The sequence below is a fragment of the Ursus arctos genome, unplaced genomic scaffold, assembly GCF_023065955.2.
Source record: "Ursus arctos isolate Adak ecotype North America unplaced genomic scaffold, UrsArc2.0 scaffold_30, whole genome shotgun sequence".
Lineage (NCBI taxonomy): Eukaryota > Metazoa > Chordata > Mammalia > Carnivora > Ursidae > Ursus > Ursus arctos.
The window spans coordinates 30,984,461-31,001,917 of record NW_026622986.1 but is presented as its reverse complement, the minus strand read 5'-3'; the positions used below and the strand labels follow the sequence as shown (position 1 = coordinate 31,001,917).

Genomic DNA, 17,457 nt, shown 5'->3' with positions numbered 1-17,457 from the left:
CTCTGTCACTCCATCTTCCTGGTCGATGCTTTTGTCCTCTTAGCATCTTCCTTCTGTAAAAACCAAATCAGCTTTTCTGGCATTGATGCCTCAGGGACCTCCTGGTGCAAAAAAGGCTCAGGAGATGAACGTGCTTCTTCATTCATTAAATAGAACCTCACTCACGTGAAATAAGCAGCTGATAAAACATGTATAAGGCTAGTTTCATATAGAGAGATTATTTACCTCATTGTATTGCGTTTGAGGTTCTTTTTTAAAATTAAAAAGAAAATTTCCCCAGCGATACTGAGGTGTAATTGACAAACTTGTGTACGTGTAAGGTGCACAACTTGATGTCTTGATACACATATACATTGTGAAGTTTCACCACAAGCTCATTAACGTATGTATTTCCTCACATATTTACCTGCGTGTGTGTGTGTGTGTGTGTGCGTGTGTAGTGAGAACACTTCAGATCTACTCTCTTAGCAGATTTCAAGTACACAAGACAGCGCTGTTAACCATGGTCACATTGCTCTAGGTTAGAACTCCAGAACTTACTTATTTTGCATAACTGCAGCTTTGTATCCCGTGACCGGAATCTCCCCATGTCCTTCTTGCCCCAGCCCCAGGCAGCCATCATGCTACCGTCTGCTTCTACGAGTGTGAGCGTTTTAAATTCCGTATGTAAGTGAGGTCATGTAGTATTCTCTGGGTTATTTCCCTTGGTATAATGTCCTCCAGATTCACCCGTGTGGTTGCAAATAGCAGAATTTTCTTTTTGAAGGCTGAATAACATACGTCATGGAGACGCACTGTACTCTCATCCATTCCTCCATTACTGGGCGTTTAGGTCGTTTCCGTATCTGGCCAGTGTGAATAATGCTACAGCGAACATAGGCGTGCAGGTCTCTCTGAGGAACTGATTTCATTGTCTTTGGACACATATGCAGGAGTGGAAGCACTGGATCTTTTAAGGTAGCTCTATTTATCGCGTTTTGAGGACCCTCCATGCCGTTCTCCACAGTGGCTGCACCAGCTTGCACTCCCACCAGCAGTGCGTGCGGGCCCCCTCTTCTCCGCCTCGCTTACGCTTATTTCTGGCCTTTTTGATACGAGCCATTCTGAGACAGGCACGAGGTGGTTTCTTATTGTCGTTTCGATTTGCGTTTCCGTGACGATGAGTGATGTTGAGCACCTTTTCTTCTGCCTTTCGGCCATCCGTATGTCTTCTTTTGAGAAATGTCTATATATGTCCTTTGACCATTAAAAAGATTTATTCTTCTATTGAGTAGTATGGGTTCCTTATGTAGTTTGGGGATGAGCCCCTTAGCAGGGGTGTCTGCTGCGGTGGAAGGGCTGCCGGGGTCCTTGGTGTGCAGGCTTTTGGAGTCTCCTACTCTCCTTTTCCTCCTCCGGGCGACACTGTGCCCAGGGGCTGCCTCGCTGCTGAGCGCTGCCAGGAGGAGGAACAGAGGGGCCAGGAAAACACACCACTGCAGCTGACCCTTGAACTGCACGGGCCCACAGATATGCGGATGTATTTATTTATTTTTAATAAATACTGTACTGTAAATGTATTTTCTCTTCTTCATGATCTTCTTAACACTTTTTTTTCTAGCTTACTTTATGGTAAGAATACAGCATATAATATACCATATACATAAATATACCAAACAAGTGTTAATCGAGTGTTTATATTATCAACAGTAGCTATTAACAGTTAAGTTTTGGGAGAGTCAGTAGTTCCTCATGGATTTTTGACTGCTCAGAAGTTCGTGCCCCTACCCCCCCCCCCCCCCACTGCTGAAGTGGGTCGACTCTACTTTTCTATGTGGCCATCCTTGGTTTTTTGTCCTCCGCTGTGTTGTTGCCGCTTCTCAGTTTACTCAGGAGCCCCCCCCACCCCCGAGCCGTTTGCCTGCCAGAGTGGTTGTTCACTCATTGTCTTTCTGGAAGTATGAGGGCTGAGACCTCAGACCTCCTACTCAGATGATATGATCTTACGTACAGGGGAAACTCTGAGTGGGTCTTCGCTTCAGAAAATTCACTTCCAGGTTGGCAGAAAACTCTTTTTTTTTTTAATTAAAAATTCTTTTCACTTGTGCTTTTGGTGTTTATGCCACGAGGATTTCTTTGTGCTTTGTTGCATAATTTCAGTGGCTCACGGAATGTCATTCGAACTCTAGATCCAAATATTTGCAGCCCTGGGAATCTGGCTGTAATGGACTTTTCTGTCTTTGATCTTCTGTTACTCCACACGCTTCCGCCAGTGTGTTGGTGTGCCTGCTGTCCCCTGCAGCCGAGCCCCATGTGCGCAGTCTTGGCAAGAGTGTGGAGGTCGTCACCGGGAAAAGAACGGTGGAGTCTGACCACAGACGAATCCACCACCTTGCTTGAACAAAGCAGAAGTTCTCTGCCTTCCTCACAACTCAGAGCAAACGGTGTCTCTGCGAGGAAGCAGCAAGACCAGCCCTGAAGATAGCTTCAGGGAATTGCTTAAGGAATGGTTTCACCATGTAAGAAAAAAAAGTTTTTAGTCTCTGGGAGAAAAAAAATCGATAACATCGATAAACATCGATAAAAAAAATCGTGTCTCTGACAACCGCGGTTACCAAATTTCAGTTAAAAATTTTGGGGTAGCACACATTTGGGTGGACTAGGTCTTTGGGAGACAAGCCAAGTACTTCTAGGTACATCGTAGGTGCACAATTAAGTATTTGTTGAATGATTTTCTGATTGGGGAGCCAAAAATAATGTCTGAGAAGAGACTGGTTTTCTAATTTCTTATTAGTGTTTTAAGAGGAAGCACAAGAGTGTGCCTTCAAGCAGAGTATTAGAATTGTTTTCATGCCAGGCTATCTTTAGGGTTCACTGGACTGACCAAGGCAGGGGGTGAAAAAAATGCTCCTCGTGTCTTCCCGAATCCCCTCCTTGTATTGAGAATTAGGAGAAGCTGGTGTTGGGGAAGTATAATTGTAAAACCCCAAATCTCTCAATCCAGAAAACGTCTCCATAAGATTGGTGGGGAAAGAAGACAGTTTCGCTACGGACCAGGCATTCAATCAGATTGTAGCGTGCCTCACAGGTAATCCGCCAAGTGATTGCGGAGACTGAGGCCCCTTATGCAGAGAAGCAGATACAACCTCTCGTAAACACACGTTCTCAAGATACACAAGAGGAAGCGACAGCATCTTCTGCCGCACAGAGTTCACGGTAAGTGGGGAGACCACCTGTGCTTTTACCCAGAGGAAGAATGGACCCCTCATATGTTTAGGACAGGAGGTTGTTTGCAAATGGAAGCAAGGTGCCCCAAAACGTTAGGCTCTTGCCCTCCCAAGGGCACGGGATACAAGGGAGCTATCTCCCTTGATGTTTGCATCTCAGAAGGATGGCTCCCCTGTCAGCGAGTAAACGTTCGTGAATTGCGAGACCCGCGAAAGCTTACCTACCTGTTACACAGCTTTACATACATTTGACAAGGACAGAGAAAGGTTCTGAAAGAAAAGGGAGAGGATGGGGGAGATGTCTCTCCCCTTCAACAGGGAGAATTCAGCTGCTGCTGCTGCTGCTTTTTTTTTTTAAATTACTATGTTCAGTTAGCCAACATACAGTACATCGTTCTCATTAATTTGCATCGGTCCTCACCCTGGCCGGGCCGGGGTTATTGCAGACCGGATGGGGTCCACGTTATCCAAAATCCCTCTGCAGGTGGCGGGATGGGAGACGAGCTGAGGGGGCGCCACCCGCAAGCCATTCTGAGCTTGGAGACCACCCAATAACCAGGAGACAGGCAATTAAAAAAGACTTCCCTCACTTCAGCTAAAGTTGCTAGATTCTTTTTTTCCGGTCACTTCACACTCTCAAGGCAAAGGTGGCTGGCAAGAGCCTCTCAGATAAAGTCACCGAGGCTGGCTCTGCGCTCCTTAGTGGGGACAATCAATAATTATTTCTCTTGTTGCCAGTTTGATTTGTAAGACACACTAGCCACATCTCGAATCTACCTAAACATCTATCTAAAGTTATAGATATATCTGTCTTTCTGTCCTCCTGTCTATCCATCTTCATGCAAGCGTATCTTGTTTGTGCTTTGCTTTATTGCGTATCGCAGATATGCATTTTTTTTTTTAAACAGATTGAAGATTGGCGGCGGCCTTGTATCCACAGTGCTATTTTCTAACAGCTGTTCCTCCCTTTGTGTCTCTGTGTCACATTTTGGTAATTCTTGCAATATTGCAAAATTTTCACTATCATTTGTTACGGTGATCTGTGATGAAACAATAGCAACGAACTGCACCCATGCGAGACGGCAAACTTCATCAATATGGCTGGTATAGGTTTTCTTGCTCCACTGGCCATTCCCGCATGTCTCTCTCCATCCCCTCTGGTCTTCCTATTCCATGAGACACAATAATGTTGAATTTAGTCCAGTTAAGAACTCTACAGTGGCCTCTAAGTTTTCCAGTGAAATGAAGTCACACGTCTCTCAAATCAAAAGGTAGATACGAGTAAACGTGTGTGGAAGGCATGTTGAAAGCCAAGACAGGCTGCAAGCTGGGCCTGTTGCATCAAACGGTGGGCCAAATTGTGAGTGCAAAGGAAAATTCTTTTTTTTTTTTTTTTTAAGATTTTATTTATTTATTTGACAGAGATAGAGACAGCCAGTGAGAGAGGGAACACAAGCAGGGGGAGTGGGAAAGGAAGAAGCAGGCTCACAGCAGAGGAGCCTGATGTGGGGCTCAATCCCATAACGCCGGGATCATGCCCTGAGCCAAAGGCAGTCGCTTAACCGCTGTGCCACCCAGGCGCCCCAGGAATGCATTTCTTTTCAACAAGTGTGTTCATAGCAGGGAGGACAACAGCCCTTTAGGACTATATGGAAGCAGTTCTGGCACCAAGAGGAAAGCTAAACTAATTGTAATTCCAAAGCCTTCACAATGCTAAGACTGTGATCTTTGCTGGCCACTCCTTGACCAAACTCTGTTCAGGCTTCCCTGAATTCTTTTTCGACGCATAACTTTTGGGCTTCTGTGTTTGTCTGCATTGTCCAATTTTAGCACAAATCCTGGCAAGTCAGTTTAATCAGAACTCCCATTCTGGATATCTGATTGAGTTCCTGACTTTTCACCATCCCCAGGTAATGTCTGATCACCTGTCCTGCCTTCAGCAAGAATCCTATTAGGTTGGTTTCATCAGAATCCCTCTTACACCCTCTTACTTCCTTCCTTCACTGACCTACTGTCTATAAACTCCCATTTTGCCATGCTGTATTTGGAGTCTAGTCCAATCTCTCTCTTCCCCTGAGAGAGTCCCTGCGCCCATTGTGATGGCCCCCCTTGAATAAAGTCTTCCTTACTAAGGAAGGCAGGTGAGGGAAAAAGCAGGCAAGAGAAATGAGGTAATAGGAGAAAAATGCAAGGAAGAGTGGGAACCACGTCAGGGAATTCATATGGACAAAAAGTTGAGTGGTGTGGGACATTCTGTCATAGGAGAAGTGGTGTGAGGGTCTGGCAGGAACGAGATGCCCCGGTTTGCATGTATGGTGGCTGGGGTGGGCAGGGACGCACAGAGCTCCCTGCAATCTTCTCCTGGTGAACTGCTGGTTTCTTTGGATGGTGTGTGTTTCCTGTGGTTGCTAGAATAAGTTACCACAAGCTGATGACCTGAAAACAACAGAAATCCATTTCCTCATAGTTTTAGAGGTCAAGAGTAGAGGCCAAGAGTTCAAACTCAAGGTATTGGTGGGGCGATGCTCCCTCTGAAGGCTCTGTGGGACAGTCCTTCTTGGTCCCTTCCACCTTCTGGTGGCTCCTGGTGTTCCTTGGCTTGCAGTCACCATACTCCAGTCTCTGTCTCCCTCTTCACACAGACTTCTCTTCTCTGTATGTCTCTCATAAGGACAAGTGACACTGGATTTAGTGCCCATCTGTACAACCCACGGTTCCAGGTGGATCTGTGTTTTGAGGGGCCACCATTCAAACACGGTTCTGCGCATTCGTGTATTTACTCACTTGTCCAATGACTCCGTTTGAGCACTCCTACACTGCTGACTCCTGCACCATTCAGGTTTGAACTGTGTGTGTCCACTCATATATGGACTTTCACAGTATGGGACTGTAAATGTATTTTCCCTTCCTTATAATTTTCTTAACATGTTCTGTACTCTAGCGCGCTCTCTGTAAGAGTACAGTATATAATACATACAACATACAAAATACGTGGTCATCGACTGCTCACGTTATGGGTAAGCCTTCTGGTCAGTAGTAGGCTATTAGTAGTTAATTTTTGAGGGAGTCAAAAGTTATATGCGGATTTTCAACGATGCAAGGGTCAGGGTCCCTAACTCCTATATTGTTTAAGGGCCACTGTACAAAGGAACTGTGGGAAGCATAAAGACAAACTGGACTGAGATCCTACCCTTAGGGATTTACAGCCTAGAAAGGGAGGCAAACTACACACTTGCACAGCTTAATCGGGTGCCATGGGAGAACAGAGAAATACAATCTGGTGGGAGCTTAGAGAGGCGGGAGATACACCAGCTCATGGGATACCCCAGGACTGGGATACTTCATGGCAGACGTGTCAGCTGAACTGGATCTTGAGAGACAGAAAGATGTTGAATGTGTGGAAATGGGCGTTCCAGGCAGAAAAACTAGTATCAGGGAGTCCCAGAGGTGGGAAATGGTGGGAGTTTATAGGCAGTGCTAAGAAAGTCAGATTGACTAGAGCACAGGTGAGTGAAAGGTGGAAATGGGAAGTCAGGTAGAGAGGGTGGGGACAGAATGGGTGGCCCTGCATGAGTTTTAGCCAGGAAAGATTACACAGAGTTTTGAACATGAGTGTAATGGGATTAAAAACTGATATGTGGAGATAATATTTTTATGTTCCATAAATAATAAAGATTATTTCAGGTTAAAGACACTTGGGATTCAACAGATGCAGAAAGAGGCCTTCTTGGAGTTTTCCTTATCTAACTGAAAGCAGAAATTTCAGAGAAATGGGAACTGCCAAAAATTTCTTCTTTAGGGTGGGTCTATTTGTAGGAGTGAGACCAAGCGTAAACCTACTTACCATAAATCTCCTCTCTGGGGGAATGTTATGACCCTGAGGAAGATGGAAAGACCACTCATACCTCTACAGACAAACACTATCACAAACTTTCTTATCTTCTATTTATTCTCCTGAAAGCCCATTTACATTCCTTCAAGAAACCCATTTGTCCTTCCCACAGGAGCCTTTTCTCTCCCCACCCTACTGTATCCTGCTGCACTAGGTATTTAGATCCCCAATTCTAACCATTTCTTTGAATTACTCATCACTGGGCACTCTGACATCACTGGGCACTCTGACATGCGTATAGCATGTGTAAGTAACAGCGTGCTTCTCTCGCTAAGGTCTTTTGTCAGTTTAATCAGCAGTCCCCAGGTTCTTAACGTAAGAGGGCAGAGGAAAAGTTATTCCTACCATATAGTTAATAATGTATGCTGTATACACGAATTAAAATGGGGAGAAAGACTTAAGATGGGGAGACTGATCCAGACATGATTAGCAAGAGAGAAAGTAGAGATGAGTCTCTCTTTTGGAGAGACTACAGAGGCTGAATCATAAGGATTTGGTTAAAGAAAATAGGGACAGGGGACAGTCGACAATGACTCTGAGGTTCTGGGCCTGGACGACTGGACCTACGATGGTGCCGTTAATGGAGCTGGGAAACCCCAGAGAGAGTGAGGTTGTAAGGAGAGAGCAAGTCAGTGGAGACTGAAGCCTGGAGGCAAGATTCGAACTGGAGATATGGGTTGAAGATGATGTGCATTGAGGGATCCTTGAAGGCATGAGGTGGCAGGAAAGAACCAAGAGACAGTGAAAACAAGATGGGGAGGGGGCCTTGGAAGTGATTTGGGCTCGGAGGAAAGGGGCTGGTCAAGGGGGTAGTCAAACGTAAAGGGAGCAAAAGGGGAAAGTGCTGTGTCACAGTGACTAATGGGGCTGAGATCAAAGGGACGGTCTTTCCTTGTCTAAAACACTGCACAAAGGTAGCTGAGGACCTAGTATATTCCACAAGCACTAGCAGGAAGGTAGTCCTGGAGGAAGCAGTGCCTGGGGACAGGTGAGAGGGCAGAGCTGGATTCGGGTGTTGAAAGAGTAGAGGCAACACTCGTGGCCACTCCCAAGAGATCCTGCGGTGAAGGGAAAGAGGAACATAACAGATAACTTCTGTTACCCGAGTTTCTCACCTATGTGGGGAGTTTTAGTGATTCCCAAAATTTACAACATCAACTCAATGCTAGCTACATTGATGATAACCACGACAAAACCCAAGTTCTTGGGGGGGCAAGTAGGGAATTAAACTATTAGGAGGCATCTTTCTTTCTTTCTTTTATTCCATTTTTACATAGCCACCTCTTTATCATTAAGTCACAATATTTTATCAAAATATACAAACAGCACAGATACTTAAAAAATGTATAGCTAGAATTCTAGTTAAACAAGATCGACTGCTACAAGTACCACGCGTGGGTCTTTTATTTTGAATAATGCCTAAAGGGAGACAAATGAGTCATCAAATCAACTTTAAGGGTATAATAAGAGATTGGTTTTCTTTTCTGTTGGGAGAATTATACGCTTCCCTTCTTGTTACGGTGTGAAGAGGATGGTAATGAGTAACTTCCACTGATACTGAAATCAACTGAGAATGGGTGGGTGGGGTGGTTCTATTGGCAGGAGTAAGTGAGTCTATCTTTGACTCTGATGTCTGTGTTGACAAGATAGCCACAGTAGGTGGTTTACTAAACCCTCCATCTCAGTGACATGAGCTCCTCTTACTTTCCATTTTCCTCTTTCCCGAGAATTTCATGGCTAATCAGAACGAATGGATTTGTAAATCTCAAGTTACAAGCTATGTTTATTGTGAAGAATTCCCATAAAAACCTATCCAGGCCTTCCCCTGCCACCATTTACACTTCCACAGACGCGAACAGAACAAAACGGGTTAGTGGTTACTTGTCTGCGGCTGAATGAAGTCCGCTCCTGTCCCAGGCGACGTGCTGTTTCTGTGCTCACTGCGCCCCTCTGGTCATTGACCAGCCCTTGGTGCCCACGGGAAGAGCCATGACTTAGGGCAATATTAACTTTTCAGGTCTTTTCACAGTGCAGAGGAGAACCATTGTGCCAGTCCGTAACTATGGTTAGTGATGACCTGGCTTCAAGAGTGGCCACGGGAGAGGACAGGAGAGGCACCGAAGGGTGTGGTTATTAGTGAAGTGCAGTTGGCTTCGGCTGCAGAGACAAGGTCGGTGAGGAGCTGAAAGGTCTCGGCCTGTATTACTGAGTGTTTCTTTTCTTTCCCAAGGTGAAAAGGCATCCAAGGAGCATCACTTGAACCAGTTCGCAGCCTCAAGGCAAATTCCCTCGTGTGTGAGGGGAGGTGCTTCAGGATATCAACCTCTCCATCCCTGGGTTAATGAAGGAAAAGTTTCTGAACATGTTCTGGTCCATACTGTTGATCAGGGCTCTGTCCGCAAACGACAGCCGGGGTTTCTCATTTAAGAATTCTTTGTCGAAATTGCTGCAATCATACGGTGATTTCTTGATCAGAGTTTAAGGGAGGGGGTGGAGAGAAAAAGGGAAGAAAATCAGCCACTGAATTAATTATCTTCATGCCTGTTATCTAAGGCTACAGTCTGTGTATGACAAGGTGGACCTTGCAGGTAGACTGAAGTGATACTTAGAGATGGTCATACGTGGGTTTATGGAACATTCCCAAGACCCTGAGGCATTCGCTTAGCAATAGTACAATGAAAGTCATGTAAAGGAATTTCACTATATACATCCAGATAGGATCTCATGCTTCTGGTTAACAGTTTACAGGAAACAGGACTGGACACCTTTGAAACAGTGGTGAGCCCAAATTTGACCCGTAGCCTTTCGGTCTTCAGGGGACAGTTTGGGGAAGGGGTGGAGGGAAGGGATGGAGGGTGGGAGCCGAGGGCAGGAGTTTGGCAGATTATATATTCCTGTTCTTATATCAATATCCATCACTACTGTTGGTTCCTCTACCCATGTTAATTTTATTATTAACCATCTTGGACTGTCTTCCACAGACAGATTGGGACTAGTTCCCCTCAAGCTACCTGGTCCATTAGTGCCCTGAGGGGAAAAAAAAAAAAGGTAAAAACAAATACCTATTTATAAATACTGCTTTGTATGGCATACAGTTCAATTTTTTAAGATTATCAAAAGCCACCCTTGTATATATGAGCATAACTAAGAGTCAGACTCTTCCTACCCTCAAGGGGGCTCCTAAGCCGGTGAGGCCAATGGCCTGTGGCCTCTGCCTACAAATAGCTCTTTAGACAACATGTGAGGGAAATTCCTTCCTACCGGCAGAATCGAGAACTGTCCTGCAGGGAAAATGTAGACCAAAAGTCTGGTTTTTAGGTGGATAGTATCAAGTCGCTTGTAACGTACCATGGAAGCTGAGACATGAGTCACATTGTTCTGATGAGCTAAAACAAGGTAAAAATCCATTTTGTCACAAATTAACATCTCATAGGTTAGGCATGGCATTGTCACAAATAATAAGACTGCTAGAGGCCAGCCTAGAATCCTTAGAGCATCCCCAGAGCTCGGGACAAATGTTGAGACTAAGTCTGCTAACCCTGGGCACAGACTTGCTGCTTCTGGCCATCTGCTATCCTGACTAATAGCACTAGCTCTTTCTAGAGTGAAGCCCTCTGCTCTGGAATCCACAAGCCTATGCCGTCTCCATGCAAAGAGACCGTAGCGATGGTTTCTACCTACCCAGGTTATTACTACTTCCTTCCCGGTAATCACCAGGGATGGGTAGAGCCGGCCAACCCACCACTTTGCTTTACTCTTTAAAAAAAATGATTCCTTGTAGAAATTGTTGTAAAGTATACGTAACATAAAAGGGACCGTCTGAGCCGTTTTTAGGGGTGTGGCTCAGAGGTGTTACATGCGTGCAGAGCTCTTTCGTCTTAACCGTGCTTTACTCTTGTCTTCACTCTGCGGTGGCCTGTTCGGCATGTGGCCAGCGCATTCTGCCTGTTCTCGTGGAGGTCGGTGACTTTTGCTAAGGAGCATGCTCGTGGGAATTTAGAGACCCGTCCTTTCCTAAGCCCCAGCCGACTCCTTCCTCAAACAGGAGAACACGTAACCATCACCATCAGGGAGGAGAGTTACGTGAACGGATTACAAACGTCAGGCACGCTTGAATACGTATCATGGAAAAGATGGCTCCAAAATCCCGGACTTCCACGTTCTGAGTCATGTGGACTGACCACGGAGCACGTGCGTACCCCACACAAAGGCTCCACATCTTCCCCGAGAGTCACAGGCACGTGCCCGGTAAGCCCGAGGCACGTACGCCCAGCAGTTCATTTTCGTGCAAGTATGTGATCTCATCACAGAGTTAGATACTGCGAACAAGGGTGACACCCCCTTGCTCCCCGCTCCCCCAGCAGCCGGATAACCTGAATGATGGCTAAAGCAGCACTTTCCTCCAGGAACTGAACCCAGGAGGGAAGCTGGGACTCAGGCAGGGGTGAGGGGCGGGCAGGCAGCCCTGGGGGGGAAGGTGGGGGGAAGCGCAGCCGGAATGGTGGGGAGCAAACGGCCCTGGTGGGTCCTTACCACTTTCGGCCGGAACGGTGGGTCAATCTCCTTTCTTTCAAGCTCTTCCCAGTTGATCTCCCGAAACAAAGGGTGCTGGCGGATGTCTCCCCTCACTCCCAGCCTCTTTTCGGGTTCCCTCACGAAGAGCTGAGCAGTAGCAGAAAGGGAGCCGTTACTTCTCAGGGGACCAGCCGGTCAGCCTCGGACGAGGGTGCATTTCTCAGCCCAGAGCCACAGGGATTTGACACTTGCTTTTCTAACCTTATTTTTGTACTTACCGGTATCAACTGTTGCCTCAAGTCACCCCGGTGACAACATTCTCCCTCAAATGAACGTTCTGAAGATTCCAGAATCTGGGCTTTTGCTTCTTTGCTCTTTGCCCTGGAAATGCTGTCTTTCAAGGGATATTGGGCTGGTTTGAGGTCAGCTTTGCCCTGTGTCATGTACAGGACCCCCGGCAGCTTACAGGACTGACTCACAGCGTCCTTCCATGTGAGGTGAGTGACGTGTCCTTCCTTTGGGGCTGTTCTGTGGGGGGCTGATGGAACTACACACATGTGTACACACACACACACGCACACACACATGCACTGACTCAACAACATAGAACAAGTGATCATTTGTTGCTTAGCTGACCACCCATTAATCGAGCTTGATTTCTGACAAAGCTGCCTTCTAAGGGTGACAGTCGCGCTATGAGGAAAAGCTCACTTTAGGAATAATATAAACCAGTCACCGAGAGTCCGCTTTGGACAGTCACCGAGAGTCTGCTGCCCTGCTGCTAAAATGATGTTTAATTCAAATCATCGTTCATATTTTCTGACTTGTTACGTACGTATTTTCTTTCTTGCGCTGTCCCCTCTCCTGTTACTTTCCCCCACGAGGTCAAACTGAACATTGGCCAGGACAGGAAAGAAACTTGGAAACTCTTCAAACTCAAACACAGCAGGTCAAGGGCAGCACGGACTAGGAGAGCCTGAACACGAGACCTGGGGAAGCCACGGGTCCCGAGTGCCTGCGGCGGTTACGACTTTTCTCACCCCAGCTAGATGCCTGTTTAGAAAGTAACCGCTAGCTGCAGGGCCTCGTAAGGACACCGTGGGTCTCTGAAACAGAAACCACAGTGAAATTCCGTGATTTTCCAGGAGGCTCTGGCAGGACCGGACCTCCATTAACAACTAATTTACAGGGATCTCTTGCTTTTACTTTTTAAGAATAGCCAGTCTGTGTGTTTTCAAACACTGCTTTACTTGTCTTGCTTGAAAATCTTCAAAGGCTCTACCAAACCCCCTCCCCCGCAAAATCCCCAAACTAAAAGAACAAAAAACAACATGCTGTAGCAAAGTGGAGATTTTTTTCCTTTTTTGTAATTATGATAATCTTTTTTTAAAAAAAAGTCCAAGTGTAATGCTTATGCGACCACCTAGTATGTCCACATGGTCAGTCGTCCTAAATTCCTCTCCCCCTTACTCTACTGATGGCCGCTGGGGCCTCTCAATGGAATTTAAGGTCCTAAGCTCTGTTAGAAAACCACGAACATGAGGCTGTTACCCGAGACTTACTACCCACGTGGCCTCGGGCAAGTTTTCTGTCTCAGTCTCCTCAGCTGTAAAAGGCAGGGTGAAGCAAGGTCATCCCAGTGCCCTGGTGAGTCCTAACGTCCTCTGAGCCTAGGTGGCCATCCCAGGCTCTCCGTGGCCTCTGCTGACACACCTCCTTCCATTCCCACTGTAACCCTCTCTTCTGTCCAGACACGCCTACTCACTGAATGTGCCACCTCTCTTTCCTGCCTCTTTCAGTAGGGAACTTCCCATCTTGCAAGGAGATGCCTCTCCCCACATTCTGCTCCCATTTCCTTCTCCTCATCTTTAAATCCCAGCCCACCAGTCAGGGTGAGCTTAGAACCCCTCTTCTTTGTGAGGCTTTGTTTGATTCCTTTAACTCCTGGTGAGCTCTCCTGCCCTTCAAGTCAAGCTCATGGTCATATGGTTGACCCTGGGACTCATGCCAACCAATGTTCTTGGAGAGCCAGGCATGGTGCTATAGGTCTCAGCTGATTTTAAAAACAGATTCTAAAAGCAGATATCACTGTCCCATTGTCAGCGGAGGAAACTAAGGTTCAGAGCAGCTATGTAACTTGCTCAAGATCACAGATCCAGCCATCGTCAGGGATAGAGCCTAAATGAGAAGCAGCCCCTTCTTGCTTCTGGCGTGGAATAGTGTCTCCTCTGGGCTCTGCAGAACATCTAAACATCTTCCCTTCATTAGATGAAGTGTCACTCTATGTATGTTTTTTAAGAGTACTTTTCAGAGTGTAAGCTCTGAGGGCAGACACTATTCACGTTGCTCCTTCCTCCAACCTCGCCCAGTGCCACGCGCAAAGCGGATGCTCGAGAAATGTTCGCTGAGCAAGTGAGCAAGTGGTCCTACTTTATTACTTGCAGGTGGTAGGTCTTCAGTCCTCACTTTCTGTTAGCCTCTTGTTTTTAGCCTACAGAACAGCATATAGAAGGGGCACCAACTTCACAGTAACACTTTTTTTTTCTGTAGACTCAAACACCAATGTAATAGATGGAAAAGCAGATAGATTTTTTAGAAGCAGAGGGAAAAAGTGACTTGCCCCATATCTCTTTCCTTGAAACGATCATAATACCCTATCGACTTCTACTTCTTAAGGACATTTTGATGAAACAAGATGGGAGGGAAGGCGTGAGTGCCTCAAGAATGGGCCAAAAACTAGCTCATGTTGTTATAATTAAAGGCTTTAGTGAATTAAATTAGAAGTAACCGCCCTAGGCTGCATGGGCACCATGCTGTTTCCCATTAGATTTTCCCAGTACCATGTGGCATTTGTACCTAGGGCATCACAACCAAGCTTTCTGAGCCTGGTCTACGTACCTGTGAAAATAAATATATTTGAAAAGATAAAAGGTGTAATGAGAGTACAACGTGATCTCCAGCTTCGAGACACAAATGTCTTTCTAGTCTTGCACAAGAGTCCGTTACCGTCTTCTCTGTCCTGCCACAGATCACCCGTCCTCCTTCCAAGTCCTGAAGATGACTGGTGACCTCATGGGAGGCCATCGGCTCTGTGCCATGGAAGCTGCACCGAGGGACTCAGTGTTCATGAGTAAAGACTTGCTTTTGTTCACAAAAGCTGTCAGAGGGTGGTTTACATTGACAGGAAACAGCACACCTCATGCACGAATGGCCAGGATGCGGCTGGAGTTTGTTTAAACTCACTCGACCGTCTGGGCTAGAACGCAGTGCTGGGCTGCCGAGAACGGCCACCAGCCTAGCGCCTGTCCCCGGAGTCGTCCCCCCTCCTCTTTCCCTCCTCAGATAGATCTTTCTACAGAAGGGAGAAGTGTTTCCATTGGAGGTCATTCATCTCCCGGCAGTTTCCAAATAAATGGGGCAGGACATCCTGGATGAATAGGTGAGGGAGGAAGGGCTGTTTCTTTGGCAAGAGTCAACCGAACAGCAGTGTCCCCGTTGTGATTCGTGATGGAGCCTCTCCCGCCGTGTAGGTTGTTCATATGCTACGTGCATCACGCCCAACGACGGACAGGGGATAGAGTCTGACACGGATGCCGCTGCTGTGACAGGTGCTGCTTTTCCAGAGGACCGATTACTTCTGGGTTTTACAACACGATGTGCATAATTCCCTGGAGGAAGTTCCTCAGAAACGATACTACCTTTGATCTTTGCAGAAAAGGGAGCTCAAGGATGTGGGGGACCGTTGGATCAAAGTGACAGAGCAAATGGGGAGCAGAGATAAAACTAAGGGCCAGTCTTACTGTCAGCAAATTGCCCGAGGGAAACTAATTTTTATCAGCCCAACTGCTGGACCACGGGAGAGGACTTTCTTCCTCATGCAGCAAGGACAGGGAATTTTTACTCACTCGCACGGGGAAGAATAAGCCCCATCTCCTCCACGTGGATGTAAAACCACTTTCACCAACTAGTCCCCCCCTCCCCCATTCTTTATCCTCACTTGTCTTGGTTTCTGCTCTGTTCAACCTGGTTTATTTTCCACTCTCCCAGCAAATCTTTTACCTGCTATTGAAACTGCACAGGATTTTGGTTTTGGTATTTGCTGACATTTTGCCGTAGATTTTACTTTGTTGATAAACTTGTTATTTTGCAATAATTCTAGTGTCTTGGTCTTCTTGGGCTGCCATAACGAAGCGCCATGGACTGGGTGGTGGCTTAAACAAGAAACATTTACTCGTCACAGTCCTGGAGGCTGGAAGTCCAAGATCACGGTGCCAGCCTGGGCAGTTTCTGGTGAGGACCCTCTCCTTGGCTTGTAGATGGCCACCTTCTTGCTGTGTGCTCACATGGCCTTTCCCTGGTGACTGCACTTGGAGAGACAGAAATCTCTCTCTTCCTCTTTGTATAAGGGCCCTAGTTCTTCTTGGTGGCCCCACCCTCATTATGTCATCAATGCCTAATTATGTCCCAAAGGCCTCACCTCCTATAATCATCACTTTGGGGGTTGGGGCTTCAATATAGAATTTGGGGTGGACACATTCAGCCTGGACGTATAGATTCACGGGATGTTAAAAGCTAGTGCAGGTGGGGGCGCCTGGGTGGCTCAGTAGGTTAAGCATCTGTTTTCTGCTCAGGTCATGATCCCAGAGTCCTGGGATCGAGCCCCAACTCGGACTCCTTGCTCAGCAGAGAGCCTGCTTCTCCCTTTCCCTCTGCCACTCCCCCTGCTTGTGCTCTGTCTCTCTCAAATAAATAAAATCTTAAAAAAAAAAAAAAAAAGCTAGTACGGGTGTCCTCTGTACTCTTCACCAGCTTCCCTGAATGCCTATATTGTATATAATTACAGTGTGATACCGAAACCAGGAGACTGGCGTTGATACAATGTGTGTGTCTCGTTCTCTTGTCATTTTGTCCGGTGTGTAGATCTGGGTAACTACCATGACACACAAGACCCAGAATTGTCCTGTCAGCACAAAGCTGTCCCTTGGGATACCCCTTTCCAGTCATACTCCCTAACCCCCACTGCCACTAATCTGATTTCTGTCTCCACAGTGTCCTTTCAAGAATGTTACACACGTGGACACACACTATGCAACCTTTTGAGACTGGCCGGATGCCCTTGTGATCCATCCAAGTTGCTTTGTATTATCAGTAACAGTTCCTTTCTTTTTCCTGCTGAGTAATAGTCCATACACATGACTTGTCATCTTTCCTCCTCCAACTGGAAGCCATCCTTTCTTCCTACTCAGTCCTTCTGTCCTTTGAAACCATCACTTCAGCATTTACTTCTGATTAACTCCACCTGGCCCTGTTACTCCTTCACCCTCACTCCTCGCGAGGAGCTCTCCCAGATCCCGAGGCGGAGCTGGGTTTGGAAAGCACAGCTGTGGAGTTTTCTGGAACATCAACAGGTGAAGGTGGATCGCCTCCAGGCAGCCCCCAAACTGCTTCCTTATTTCCTCCTTCTGGTGGGTTTCGTTGGCTCAGGCTTTCTCAGTGCACCCCCACACTGCGGGTTGAAATGTGTCCCTTCAAAATTCATTCCTTGAAGCCCTAACCCCCATTGTGAGTGTACCTGGAGGAAGGGAGCAATTAAGGTTAAATAAGGTCACGTGGGCAGGAACCCGGTCCAATAAAATACGTTAAGAGGAAACAGCAGAAAGCTCTCCACCCATTAGTTGAGGACAAGGCAAGATGGCGTCTGCCTGCAAACCGGGAAGAAAACCTTCGCCAGAAACCAACCCTGCCGACCCTGCTCTTGGACCTCCAGCCTTCAGAACTGTGAGTAAATACATGTGTTGTGTGAGTCCCTCAGTCTGTGATAGTTTGTTACAGCCGCCGGAGCCA

General features: G+C 46.7%; 1 protein-coding gene and 1 long non-coding RNA gene across 11 annotated transcripts in view; one reads left to right on the top strand and one right to left on the bottom strand.

Annotated features, from left to right (window-relative positions):
- Positions 1–8,342: 8,342 nt before the first annotated feature.
- The window catches only part of PRKCQ (protein kinase C theta), a 169,236-nt gene continuing 160,121 nt past the window's right edge, over positions 8,343–17,457 (bottom strand). For all 10 annotated transcript variants that reach the window (XM_026478723.4, XM_048219454.2, XM_057304676.1 and 7 more), the window contains 2 exons: positions 11,632–11,760; positions 8,343–9,564 (listed from right to left, as the gene is read on the bottom strand). In XM_026478723.4, the coding sequence (XP_026334508.1) occupies positions 9,409–9,564; positions 11,632–11,760 (285 nt within the window). In that variant the 3' untranslated portion in view covers positions 8,343–9,408. The remainder of the gene's footprint in view (positions 9,565–11,631; positions 11,761–17,457) is intronic.
- LOC130542169 (uncharacterized) lies at positions 9,329–15,766 on the top strand. Its single transcript, XR_008956531.1, has 2 exons — positions 9,329–12,110; positions 14,642–15,766. It is a non-coding gene; the product is annotated as an uncharacterized LOC130542169 (long non-coding RNA).